At 40.4% G+C, this 13,885-nt stretch overlaps 1 protein-coding gene across 1 annotated transcript in view; it reads left to right on the top strand.

Moving 5' to 3' along the window:
- Positions 1 to 6,487, top strand: part of Parm1 (prostate androgen-regulated mucin-like protein 1) — a 98,750-nt gene extending 92,263 nt beyond the window's left edge. Inside the window, exon 4 of the mRNA XM_090343436.1 lies at positions 5,813 to 6,487. Within this exon, the coding sequence (XP_090199562.1) occupies positions 5,813 to 5,897 (85 nt within the window). The 3' untranslated portion in view covers positions 5,898 to 6,487. The remainder of the gene's footprint in view (positions 1 to 5,812) is intronic.
- Positions 6,488 to 13,885: the final 7,398 nt, after the last annotated feature.

Raw genomic sequence — 13,885 nt, 5'->3', positions numbered from 1 at the left:
CATAAAATGCTGATATACTCCATCTCAGCCAGTGTCCGGGCACAGTGGAGTATCTTACCCATCCTGCAGAGGAAGCACAATGTCTTGATGCAGTGGGGTTATTTCTGTCATCCCCAATGATGTGGAGAAAAACAAGCCAGCCTATGCCAAAAACAAGATCTAACCAAGAAAATAATCCAAGCATAAAACACCTGGAGGTATGGCTTACTGGTAGATTGCCTGCCTGGCAAATACAAGGCCCCAAATTCAATCTCCAGTACTGCTAAAAAAATCCCCAAAACTCATTCTTTAAGTTTTCCTTCCTGGTTTCTTCCTGGTTTTGCTTTTGCCTAGGTAAAATATATGATATAATAAAATCACTGACAAAACATCTACTGCCATTGACTAAGAAGATGGTGGGTACTGTGCCAGGTGCTCATTCTCTTTCCTCTTCCTAGCTTTAAAGTCAAAATGACAGCTCTGACCTTTGGCATTCTTTTTGTTTCTGGTCTTGGACTTGAATTCAGGACCTAGCCATTATCCCTCAGCCTCTTTTGTTCAAGGTTCACACTCTACCACTTGAGCCACAGTGTCATTTCTGGCATTTTCTAAGTAGTGTATCAGAGATAAGAGTCTCATGGAATTTTCTGCCCAGGTTGCCTTCGAACCATGATCCTCAGATTACAGCCTCTTGAGGAACTAGGATTATAGGTGCTAGCCACTGTTGGACAGCTTAGCTTTGAGGTTTTTTTTGTTGTTTTTTGGGGTTTTTTGCCAGTCCTGGGCTTGAGCTCAGGGCCTGAGCACTGTCCTTGGACTTTCTCAAGGCTAGAGCTCTACCACTTGAGGCTCAGCACCACTTCCAGCTTTTTTTCTATGTATGTGGTACCGAGGAATCGAACCCAGGTCTTCATGCATGCTAGGCAAGCACTTTAACCACTAGGCCAAACTCCCGGCCCAAGCTTTGGCTTTCTTTTTTTTTTTTTTTTTTTTGCCAGTCCTGGGCTTGAGCTCAGGGCCTGAACACTGTCCTTGGACTTTCTCAAGGCTAGAGCTCTACGACTTGAGCCTCAGCACCACTTCCGGCTTTTTTTTCTATGTATGTGGTACCGAGGAATCGAACCCGGGTCTTCATGCATGCTAGGCAAGCACTTTAACCACTAGGCCAAACTCTCGGCCCGCTTTGGCTTTCTTTAATGAGGGTTTTCCTGCTGTGCTACATTTATATTGAACAACAAACATTATAGAGTATGAAATCTCTGATAATCAAGCTAATTCTGTATACTATATATACTACCAGATGTAAACAGCTATCCTTGAATATTTATATAAAATAACCATAGTATCCAGAACAAATATTGGGTGTTCAGATATGGGGACAGAAGCATGAGAAAAGGAGTATCAATGTGCAAGAAGTAATGCACCTACTACCTGACAAGTATAACTGTAACCCCTCTATACATTATCCCAACAATAAAATTTAAAATTAAAAGAAAGAAAAGAAAGTCATAGATGTTCTCCAAGAGGTTTACTATCTAAGAGGAGCCAAGGCACAGCAAATAGAAACGATAGTTATGTTGGATGGGTGCTGGTCTGTATTAAGAAACTGAATAAACAAGATCTCCTTGGCCTAACAATGACATCATTCATGCAGATTGCTCTTCAGATTAAAATTAAATGAAGCAATCTTGCTGAACATAGTCAGGAGATGATTTTATGACAACTTTACCATTAAATAAATTGACAAAGCTATTTGAATTCTTTTGGTATCTTTCCTGATATTGGGAGCAAGAGGTGTTTCGTTTTGCTTGGTTTGGACTTCTTAGACTCTCCATGCGCCTATTTGAAACCTCCTATTTCCATCCAAAGCATGCCATGATTTCAGTTCTGACCTACAGAGAAAGGTTATCATGCTCCCTTATTCTTCCTTTATCTAGTATGCACAAAATGTGATTGCCTTACTCTTTCTACAGTAGTATCAGATTTAACAAATCTGGCTTGAATTTCAGTGCACTGAATTCCTGCTTAGGCCCATGAATGTATTAAAACAAGCCCTACAGGTCAGTACATTGTCCATTGAGGTTTGTCCTTATCTCTGCATCGTTTTCCTTACCTCTCAACACTTACCCATACTTTATTCCAACTGGAAGGCAAAGAAGAGTGAAAGTAAAACTCAGTTCTTTTAGTTTACTACTATGGTGAGCTCTTATAACAACAGGAACAACAAATAGTCTTGTCTAAAATAACCACAAATAGTAAATATGACAGCCCAAATAATTTTTTTTGCCAGTCCTGGGCTTGAGCTCAGGGCCTGAGCATTGTCCTTGGACTTTTTCAAGGCTAGAACTCTACCACTTGAGCCTCAGCACCATTTCCGGCTTTTTTCTATGTATGTGGTACCGAGGAATCGAACCCAGGTCTTCATGCATGCTAGGCAAGCACGCTACACTAGGCCAAACTCCCGGCCCCAGCCCACATAATTTTTACATGCCAATACTGAGGCTTGAACTCAGGGCCCAGTGCTCTACTACTTGAACTACAACTCCACATCCCGCTTTTTGGCAATTAATTGGGAAATAAGCCTATATGAGGTAACCTCAAGAGGCTGGCTTCAAACCGTTTTCCTCAGCTCTCAGGCTTCTGAGTAGCTAGGATTACAGATGTGAGCAACTGGCACCTGGCAACCCAAATAATTTTTTAAACACTTTAACATCACTTCAATATAATAATAATTTAATAAAATTCAAATAATGGTAATATAAAATATTGGTATTGCTAGCAGGAAAAGGTCTCTATCCATTCACTATTATTTCAAGTATCATTGTACTGTTTGCAGATTTTGTGTGTGCTTTCATAAATTTCATTGCAATGAAAACAGCAAATCTGTGTTGGCCAAAATTTGCTGTACATTTATTGTGTGTCAGGTCTTTTAAATGTATTACCTGGTTTAATTCCCCCTAACAACCCTAATGCATTTTTTCATTCTTCATAGATGAAGAAACAGAGGATTGAAAATATACTCAAGGACATCTATTGACCAAAGTGTCATTGTGTAGGAATAAAGTTATGTGCTAGAAATAAAAATGTTACAGGAAATTAAATTATCTTACAAAGCTGTAACAGGAGTGCCTCATCAATGACAGCTTTTGTTTATTATGTAGATATTTGCCAGGCCTGCAACAGTAAATCAGGCTGATTTTAGGACAGGCTCCAATGTCAGAATGCCCAGGATAAAGGGTTTCATTGGAATTGACCATCATAATCCAAAACTACCTCCAATATAGCTGTAGATTTTAAAATGCAGCTAAGCACCAATGGCTCACACCTGTAATCCTAGCTACTCAGGAGACTGAGATCTAAGGATTGCTGTTTGATGCCAACTCGGGCAGAAAGTTCTATGAGATTCTTACCTTCAATAAATTACTCAAATAAAGCCAGGAGCAGCACTATGGCTCAAGTGGTAGTGTGCTAGCCTTGGGCACAAAGAGCTCAGGTCCTGAGTTCAGGCTCCAAGACAGGAAAAAAATGTAGTGCTTTATCTGAGTTCCTATTTGTGGTCACTCCATACTTAGAGAAATTAATAGGGGCATTTCTTAGGAATAAAAAATATCCTAGAAACACCTTCAAGTTTCTGAATACATACACTAAGTTTGTTTTCAGAATTCAATCCGAATTTTGAAATCTTGGGCTTTGAAATGAGGACAACAAAGGTATGGCTCTTTGTAAGGAGTTGGCTTTACAAACACCTGGTTGCTGAGAATAATCTTCAGATGAAAAAAAATAGCAATTATTTTAGCAGCTGACAGTAGTTGACCAAATGATTTTTGTCCCTCTTGGGTTACACTTTATTTGTTTAGTTTATGTATTTGGAGAAATTAGGGAGCAAAACCATGCTTTTCTGCACTGGATCTAGCATACATGTTGTCCACTGGCCAGATGTCATAAGTCACACACCAGCATGAGCTTCAGAGATATCACGTGCTCATTTTGTAGGGGTTTTTTTATCCTATCCTGTCATTAACTGTAGCCTTAAATTTTTCTCAATAAAGCAGCAGGGCTACCCTCCTTGAGGATTTATAAACCATTGTAATATAATTTTGCCTTTTATGTGAAATAAGGAGCTATTAAAGGTTTTGAGAAGAGTGGCAACAATCTACCTTCACATTCTTATAGAAATAACTGTGTGACAGCTTCCCAGAGTGACCCCCACAAAAAGCCTATTTAAACCATATTCTCAATCAAATAAGGTGCTAAGCAGCCCCTGGACTGAGTTCTAAATGCCGGGCAGTGCTGCCATCCAGGTGATGGGATTTGACTCCCTGCTCAGATGGATGGATGATCTTGCATCGAACACAAGATATCTCTGAGCTTCATTTTCCTTTTTAGAAAAATAAATATAAACCATACCTGACTCCTTTTGGCTTTCTATTTTTTCTCTTTTTATTGTAATTAATAAATGGATACAGTTATATTCTCCAGATAGTAGGTGCATTACTTCACACACATTGATACCCCTTCTCATGTTTTTGTCCCTATTTCCTTCCCCCTACCCCCTCCACTCATCTTGTTCCTCCTGCTTCCCTTTCCTATTTCGAATAAACAAATAATCGTGTATACAATATACCAGATTACAAGGAAACAATATGAGAATGACCAAGGGACAACAAAAGAGATGAGAGATAACATAGTACATTAAGAACAACAATCACTCATTATATGGATTTTGTTTCTATATCCTGGAGGTCCTTTCATTTAGCCTCATCCTATATGGCCTTTTGTATGTAGGATTTGAGCTATTGTAATCCTCTGCTAGGAGAGACCACAGTTTGTACCTATTATTAGAAATGAGGGAAATCACTTAATGATTTTTTCCAAGTCTTTCCATTTCCTTACAAACAAGACTATGTCATTCTTTCTGACAGCAGCATAGAATTCCATTGTGTATGAATAGCACATCTTGTTGATCCACTCATCAACTGAAGGGCATCTGGGTTGGTTCCATACCTTTGCTATGGTAAATAGTGCTGCAATGAACATTGTTGTGCTAGTGGATTTAGTCTGTCCTTGTTTCTGGACATTTGGGTAAATGCCGAGTAGTGGAATTGCTGGGTCATAGGGGAGCTCTACGTTTAGTCTTTTGAGGAACTGCCATACTGCTTTCCATAGTGGTTGAACGAGTTTACACTCCCACCAACAGTGTAGTAGTGATTCCTCCTGGCCACATCCCCTCCAGCAACTGTTGTTATTAGATTTCTTGATCCTGACCATTCTAACTGGAGTGAGGTGGAATCTCAGCGTTGTTTTGATTTGCGTTTCTTTTATGCTTTTGGCTTTATTTTGAAAATCAAGTAAAGACTGAATGTAGAAGTGCTTTGCAAGTAATAGAACACTACTTAAATGCCAAAAAGGCTGATGACAGCAAAGGTAGTTGTGTGGTTGTGTTGACATTACTCCGGGGAAATATTCATTCCTGGACCTAAGCCAGTATGCTGGGAATGCAAGTTTCCTCTTCCCATCCCTTCCTACTAAGGGTTCACTTCTTCCTTAACCCACACTGGAGGTAGAGGAAAGAGAGGAGGATTGAGATGCTCTCATCAGAAAGAGCAGTTAAGATCCCAGGTGAACCAGGGTGTGGGACAGGGAAGACTGGAGTCTTTCCATTCCTGGGTCACCAGTGGGTCTGCTGCCAAGGGTTTATCTTAGGAAAGACATCGTGTCTTTCCTTCTCACTGAGCTGCAGAGCTCCTGTAGTTGTAGTCAGGACTTAAGATATGAGGCTGTCCTCATACAGGAAATTTCCTCAAATAACCACAGCCCTCATCTTCCTTTCCAGGCATTCCTCCTATGGAAGACTTTTAGATGACCATGACTACGGATCCTGGGGAAATTACAACAACCCTCTGTACGATGACTCCTAACAACGGAAGGTGGCCTGTGATAAGGAATAACTGTCCTTTATTTATAAGTGCTTATCCAGTAGAATTAATAACAAGTACCTGATGCTCATTGAATGACAATCTCAAGTCCTGTTTTGTTGGTATGGTTGTTTTTGTTTTTCTCCCTCTCCTCTGGCTGCTACATTGTCCCCTTCCTGTACAAAAGGAGCATTATTTACAGATGAGTGCTGGTGAAATGGGCCAGGTTTGCACTGGCCAAGCCAGTCCACTGTGGTGGGGGCATAAGCACCCACCAAAGGACTCACCTTGAGAAGGACTGAGGATGGAAGACAGACTTGTTTGGTTAGGGGTTAATTTTAGGGGAACTTTCTGTTTGGATTATTTCTTAAACTTCTCTCTAGGAAATTGCATTAAATACCTAGGTGGAAAAAAGGAAGCGGTCCATCCTCAGAGGATTTCTCCCAGCAATGGAGGAAGCAGAGGAGTCTTAGATTCGGCGTTAATCTGTTGATCAGGTGGTATCTAACAAGGTGCCTGCTTTGCTCTACAAGCTGGGTAATGAGTTTTAGCAGCCTGATGAACACAAGATGAAACTAGGTGTTGCCCTAGAGGTTGCTGTGGGATGTCAGCATGCCCCCTACCTGTTCTACCCTCCAGGCCAATCAAAGGTAACTAAGTTCCAGCAGAATTGCAGTTCCTAAAGAGAAGGCAGGGAGAGGAGCCTAAAGATGAGAAAGGAACTGGCTAGTCAAATGAGAGGACAGAACAGGATAGAGGAGGGTCCACATGCATTAAGTACCTCCTTAGGGAAATAAGAATACTCTCAGTGGCTGCCAAAGACATCCACAGCTTAGAACCCATATCACTCTTGTTTTATACCCATGAAACAACTGGTTCACTTCCGGACTACCTGTTAGGTAATGGCTGTAAGCTGTTTTTAAAGAAGAAAAGAAAAGAAGAGGCACTGGTCTATCTGTAATTGCTTAATGATACATTTCCATAGAAAACAGACTGCATGAATAATCCATTTAGTCTCCGGTACACTTTCCTCACTCATTCTCCACTTTAATAAATGAATGCCTCTGGGTATTGAGTCTGAAAATCCTGCACAATAGATTTTGAGAAATAACTGTGCATATTTGAAGGATTTCATTTTATTTCAGTCCTTCTCCACTAAGAATGGTTTTTGCCTCCCCGCTCATGGGTATTTGAAAATGTCTGGTGACATTTTTGTGTGATAAACTAGGAGTGATACCCATGCCAGAGACCCCAAACACTGCTAAACCTCCTGTTGTGCTCAGGGCAGCTCTCTACAAGGAAGTATCCCAATAGGAATGAAATTGAGAAACCCCAGTGTATTGCAGTGTCCCAGTGACAGAACAAAACAAATCACAGATTAGTAATGCTTTTTTAATTTTTAACCGAAACATGATGTGTCACATTTTTATCTCCAAGGTATTTAATTTGCTGGCTGGTAGTGTTTTGGTATTCACAGATATTTCTTTATTCTTTGTGTTTCTAAAGAGTTTTACTTCAAGGCTACCCCTCCCTCTGTTCTCTCCTAATATCTAATATTAGCAACTGGGATTTTATGTCCTGACTTCAGGAAATAGACAACACACTCTGAAATGTGTCATCTCAGCCTACAATGTCATAAAGAACTTGAAACTGCATCAATTTAGATCTCTAAACATGGATCTTGTTGCCATGTGTGTTTTGGAAACCACTCCTGCTGTGCTGTCCTGAACTCTGCAGTTACCCCTTCCCATAATCTGCCATTCACCCCCTGAAAGATTCTGTTCTTAGTCCTTGGTCAAAGAGACCAGGAATCCTGACATACTACAAACCAATCATACAGTAAGAGTTTTTTCCACACTGAAGGTTGTTATTATACAAGAGCACTTGATAGGTTTATTGTTGTGGTTCACTTCCAAATGCTTCTAGCAAAGAGATGGGTCTGGGCCTAGAGCAGATGTATTGAGCTAGGTAACTGCATCACACAAAAGCACAGTGTCTGTTAGCGTGAGATACATGAAGGTACAACTTTATTTTGCCAAACATATTTTTGCCTGCTTTTGAATTAGCCCAAAATATTTTAGCAGGTTCATTATACAAATGAGAGTACACACACACACACACACACACACACACACACACACACACACACGCACACATGCACGTGCACCTGAAACATATGCCAGTAATTGACGCCCTTTACCTCAGGGAGAGTCTGTCCAAGTCTACCCATGGGAAATGGCTGAATTACATATGCCATTGTGATAGAACCAGTCCAGCTGCTATAGAGAGAATATCAGAGCCCGAGGGAGGCCGGCAGCCTCTTCTCAAGATGCTATAAATGAGCATAGAGGAATCCACTTTCTCCAACTTTGTCTTCTTTCCTGCAGCCCCAGTGGTATCCCCAGCACATCTGTTTCTTCTTTATTTGTAAAATAGGGGTGACGGTTTGATATTGAGTTCACCCCATGCTACCTCACAGATTGTGTTGTGAGGGTTTAAGGAAATTGTGTCAAGAGTATTTTCAGTTTCTGGAGACAAGTATTTATCAGCATTTTAAGTATTACATAGATACACTCGTGATGTCTGATTCTTATATATTTGCTGTTATACTGGTGTGTGGTTTTTATTTATTCTATGAAACCATGGTTCTGTCATAGCCACATCAGACTGAGCTTCTCTCCCATTCACCTGACTAACACGGTCTTAACTGTGCCTGGTGATGTAAAGGAGAGTTACCGTCTCCCACTAAAAGGACTGGTAGGCTGGACGCAGGGCTCACAGAAGAACACATCAGAATTTAGAAGGTTAAGGAGACACACAGAATGAAGACCTGAGCACCATTAGCAGTTAAGATCTCTGCTTTCATTGTCCGGAGGTCTTGGATGCACCGTGGAGTTGATTGTGGTTTCATGCCATCTGCTTGCCCTTCATCTTGCTTGCAAGGGTGCATGGTTCAATCCCTTGAATCTGGGGAATGATGCAACTGGGCCGGATACTAATTTGCACGTCAATTCACCTTCTTTGCCTTTAAACTTTTTTCAGGGGCAAATGAATGTACCATTTCAACATTGATCTTAAAAGTGCTAGTTGGTATTGGTAATAGTACTAGCCAAGAGTTTATTGCCCAATTTTCTTTCTAGGGTTAAGTTAGCTGACTGAAGGATGGAAAAAATGTGCAACTTCTTTGATATCTGATATCATTGTATCTACGTTTGTTGAAAAACATATTGAATATCAATTATAATTATGTCAATTAAAGTTGTTGCAAGCTTGTGTCTGGCTGTGGTGATTCATATTTTGGTATGTTTTATTATTCAAGCCATTCAGTGGATAGGCTTAATACTGCTCATATTAAGTAGCTTTGACTTGTCCTTAAAGAAAATTTATCCTACATCAATAAATGATATTTTCCACAAAACAAGAAAGGTTTCTCTGATCTTGAAACAGGACTGAAGACTATTTGCAATGAAAATACCTTTGAAGCAGTAATTTTACTCTGAAGTACTCTGTATGCCTCATATGGCAGAGGTAAAAGTAAACACTTTGATATAATGAGTTAGACATCGATACATAATGAAACGATACTAAAGCTTATTGGAATTAACAGTACACATGGAGCCTGTTTCACTTCCCTTCAAAAAACTGAATTCAGCATATGCATCCTTATTGGATAGTTAAGTAGCAATTTCATCCATCCAAAATATAATTTCAACCCTTTGAAACTAACCAAATATTATTCTAATTTTGAAGCAAACAGCAACAGCAAATCACAGGTGTGTTTCTTTGTGGGAGAGGAATGGACCACCTACAAACTAAAAATTGTTGGTTAGATGATGAATGTAAACTTTAGATCAGGTTTAGAAAATTTCATTACCTAGTCCTCAGTAACAGCATTGAAGATTGACTAAGAAGTATCAAAATGAGACTGGAAAGGAAGCTCTTTCCAATGATTGTTTCACATTCCCACCATGATTCTAGGAACCACTATAGATCCACAAGCAGTGGATCAACTGATCTAGGGGTCAACTAACATTTTATGAAACAATGAACCAAGAGGAACCATCTCTCCTTTCAAGTTTATTGTCTCGGGTAGTTTATCACAGTGACAGAAAACTGACCCCATTATTGCAAATGGAATTAGTCAGAAAATACTTTAAATAGGCAGAGAAAAAAGAGAAGCTTGATAATAATGTGTAGTGCTGACATCTTATAAATTCTTAGGTGCAAATCAATATTTTTATAATACTATAGCATTTGCCTCTCAGATCATAATCTTATCTCAATTATTTAGTATCCTATTTGCAATTTCTGACTCTCTTAAAATTCAAAAGCACTCACCCACAGCTAGCTAATGTTTTGACTCTTGTCAGAAAGCCTTGAATCAAAAATAATGCTTAAAAAGAACTGATCAAGGGTCGGGAGTTTGGCCTAGTGGTAGAGTGCTTGCCCAGCAAGCACGAAGACCCGGGTTTGATTCCTTGGTACCACATACATAGAAAAAAGTGGTGCTGAGGCTCAAGTGGTAGAGCTCTAGCCTTGAGAAAGTCCAAGGACAGTGCTCAGGCCCTGAGCTCAAGCCCAGGACTGGCAAAAAAAAAAACTGATCAAGTTGGAGAAAAGCTGCTTAAGAGGTATAACTGCTTTAGTGTTTGGCACATATAGAAAGAACCATATCCACCAGCCTAAAATATCAGTCATCAGTTTGAGTCAATAAATGTATTGAGGGCTAGGGCTATAGCTCAGAGTATTTGTCTGGCATGCTTGAGAGCCTGCCTAGGTTCAATTCCTAGTATCTCCCTCTCATCAAAGAAGTAAGTTTCTATCTTCACCAAGAACTTGAACATTTGCTATAAAAATAAATTAATCTAATATTCATTAGGGTATGAGTGTGCTAAGGGCGTGTGCATCTCTTTTAGAAATTGTTGCTCTATCTCTAGCTTAAAGATAGGGACACTGTGGTTCTATTATTCAATTCATTCACCTAAGTAGTAAATCTTTCTTTGTAATCCAAAACAAACAATAAATTCAGTGCTTGCTATTTACCATGTGGCAAAAGTAGGACTCAAACTTACTCCTTTGCTCACCAGAGCCCTGGGTCTTTGCCCAGCCAAAGGAACCGTATCTGGTGTAAGCATAACCTGGGACTTAAGACCCCCACGCTTCCTATGTCTGTGGGACTTTCCACCCCCTCAAAGGCCCTCTCAGCTATTTTGGGGAGTCTGGAAGGTGTCTGGCATGCAGTTGAAAGCAAGCACAGTCAGCTCCCCAGCACATGTTCCCCTCCAGGCACTGTTACCTTTCTGCTGACTTCTCTACATGCCAGATTGTGTTCTCGGCCACGAGGAAGCCTGCCTTTTCTCCTGTGAAGGATGCCCACACAGGGCCCTGTGGTCTCATGGAATTTTAGTGAGACTCTCTCAGTGTCCACGTATGTATGCATAGGAATGAAGTTTGCATCTGGACTGGGGTAGTGTCCTTGGAATGTTCACTGTTCTTACTCTGAGAATGTCATCACATTTGACCAACTCACCCTTTCCTTGGGGTAATAAGAATACTTACTACAAGTCGGATACTGCTGTAACCATTTTAGATGTCCTAATATCTCTATGAGGATATGGCTATAAGACAGTTATTTATGATCCCCACAGAAGAAAGATGAGCAAACTAAGGGCCAAACAAGGAGAAAAATTGGTCCTATGTTACAAATTATAGGCCTATAGTCTCTAGAGTCCAAGCTCCAGATAATTTCAGAACAGAATCCTCACTCCATTCCAGGAATTCTTGACAGAAATGCTCTGCCAGACCTCAGGCAAGTTTATACTTGTGTGGGACAACTTGCAGGCAAACTTAAATATCCAATGCAAAAGCAAAGTCCTCGAAAGGAAGGGTTAGATCAATCCGTTTTCTGGGCATCCACAACTGAGCAGCCCTTATGCAAAGATGCAGTAGCTTCTAATCTTTAGACATTAGCAGAGCCCTCAGAACTGATCATCTGCAGATGCTGAGTTGCTTTGAACTACATTCTAGTACTTCTAGTCAAGGTCACTGCCTTTGTGTATTTCCTATTGTTGACAAAATATCACAGACAAGGTGAATTATGAAACTAGGTTTATTTTGGCTCACATTTCTGGAGGAACAAGGTCAAGGGGCCACAGCTGCTGATAGCCATCTTATTGCCAGTATCTTAAGGCACCACAGGACATAATATGGTAAGTGATGGGGAGTTCGTATACACATGTGCATATGATTTCTGGTATATTCTTGGAAAGACACCAGTAATGGCTTTAATTGAATCCCAGTCATCTTCCAAAGATTGTCCATAGATAAAGTTTTCACCATCCATATATCTCACAATGGAGTTTAAAGTTTAGCATGAATTTGGAGAATAAACCAGTGTGGATAGTTTGGGTCTTAAATGTCTCCCAAAGGCCTACATATTAGAGGCTTGGTCCCAATCACTAAGAAGTGATGGAAGATTTAGAGGTGATATTTAGGTATTTAGAAATATGGGCCCGGGGGCCAGGAGCATGGCCTTGTGGTAGAGTGCTTGCCTAGCATGCACAAAGACCCAGGTTCAATTCTTCGATACCACATACACAGAAAAAGCCAAAAGTGGTGCTATTGCTCACGTGGTAGAGTGTTAGCCTTGAAGAAAGCCCAAGGACTGTGCTTACGCCCTGAGTCCAAGCCCCAGGACTGGCAAAAAAGAAAAACACTATATATATATATATATATATATATATATGTATATATATATAGAGAGAGAGAGAGAGACAGAGACAGAGAAAGAGAGACAGAGAGAGAGAGACAGAGAGAGACAGAGAGAGACAGAGAGAGAGAGAGAGAGAGAGAGAGAGAGAGAGAGAGAGAGAGAGAGAGAGAGAGAGAGAGAGAGACGCAGATTTGATTCCTTATTACCATATACGTAGAAAGCCAGAAGTGATGCTGTGGCTCAAGTGGTAGAGCTCTACCCTTGAGAAAGCCCAAGGACAGTACTCGGGCCCTGAGTTCAAGGCCTAGGACTGGAAAAAAATTTTTAAAAATACGTATATATGTTTTTGGGGACATGTTCTTAATAGAGATTGTGAGACCTCAAGCTTCTTTTTCGCTCTCTTGGTTCCCAGCAGTGAGGTGGGAGATTTTTCTCTGCCTTAGGTTCCCACCATTATGTGCTGCCTCACTCCCTTCCCACAGCAATGGAGCCAATTCATCACGAATTGGAGCCTCCACAATCATAAACCAAAATAAACTTTTTTCTCTTTATAAATTGATTATATTGGGTAGCTATTACAATGACAGAAGCCTGCTTAACTCAAAGGGACATCTATATTTAAACCATAGCAGTCAACCATTTCATTTCCACCAGCTACCTTAGCATCAGGCTGATCTGGCCATTGTCACCAGATCCCACAAAGCAATTGTAATGAAAAGGCCCAGAGCATTGTCTCGTTCCCCTACTGACCATTTCTACATGGACAGAATTTACTGCAACAATGCACTGTGAAGCACACTATGAAAAAAGTTTGATCAGTCATCAGTTAGAGCTGTAAGGATATATGAGATTTGTGAGATAAACATCCACCTCCAGTCTCCATGCCTGGGCATTTTGTACTGTTAGAGAAGTCCAGTGAAAAAAATGAAGACACTGCTCTGTGTGGCTGAGAAATATATGTTACATTTTAAATACAGAATTACATTTGACATAGAACTCAGCCTAACACAACCTGTAAAAGAGCAAAGAGGAAAAAAATTGGGGAAGCCACTAATGAGTAGCTACTCAAATTCGACAGTTTTTGGAAAACTGTTCTCTCTTAGGCTGTAAGAAGAGAGAAAGGGGCTCTTGTGAATTTATTAAGAACCATACCTAGACACATACTTGAGAGCAGAATTTTCTAAAGAATGATTGCAAGCTGGGCACTGGTGTTCACACCTATAATCCTAGCTACTCAGGAGGCTGAGATCTGAAGATCACAGTTGAAAGCCAGCTCTGT

Source organism: Megascapheus bottae, chromosome 13 (assembly GCF_031878675.1).
Source record: "Megascapheus bottae isolate mThoBot1 chromosome 13, mThoBot2.hap1, whole genome shotgun sequence".
Classification (NCBI taxonomy): domain Eukaryota; kingdom Metazoa; phylum Chordata; class Mammalia; order Rodentia; family Geomyidae; genus Megascapheus; species Megascapheus bottae.
This window is presented reverse-complemented; position numbering and strand designations above follow the sequence as displayed.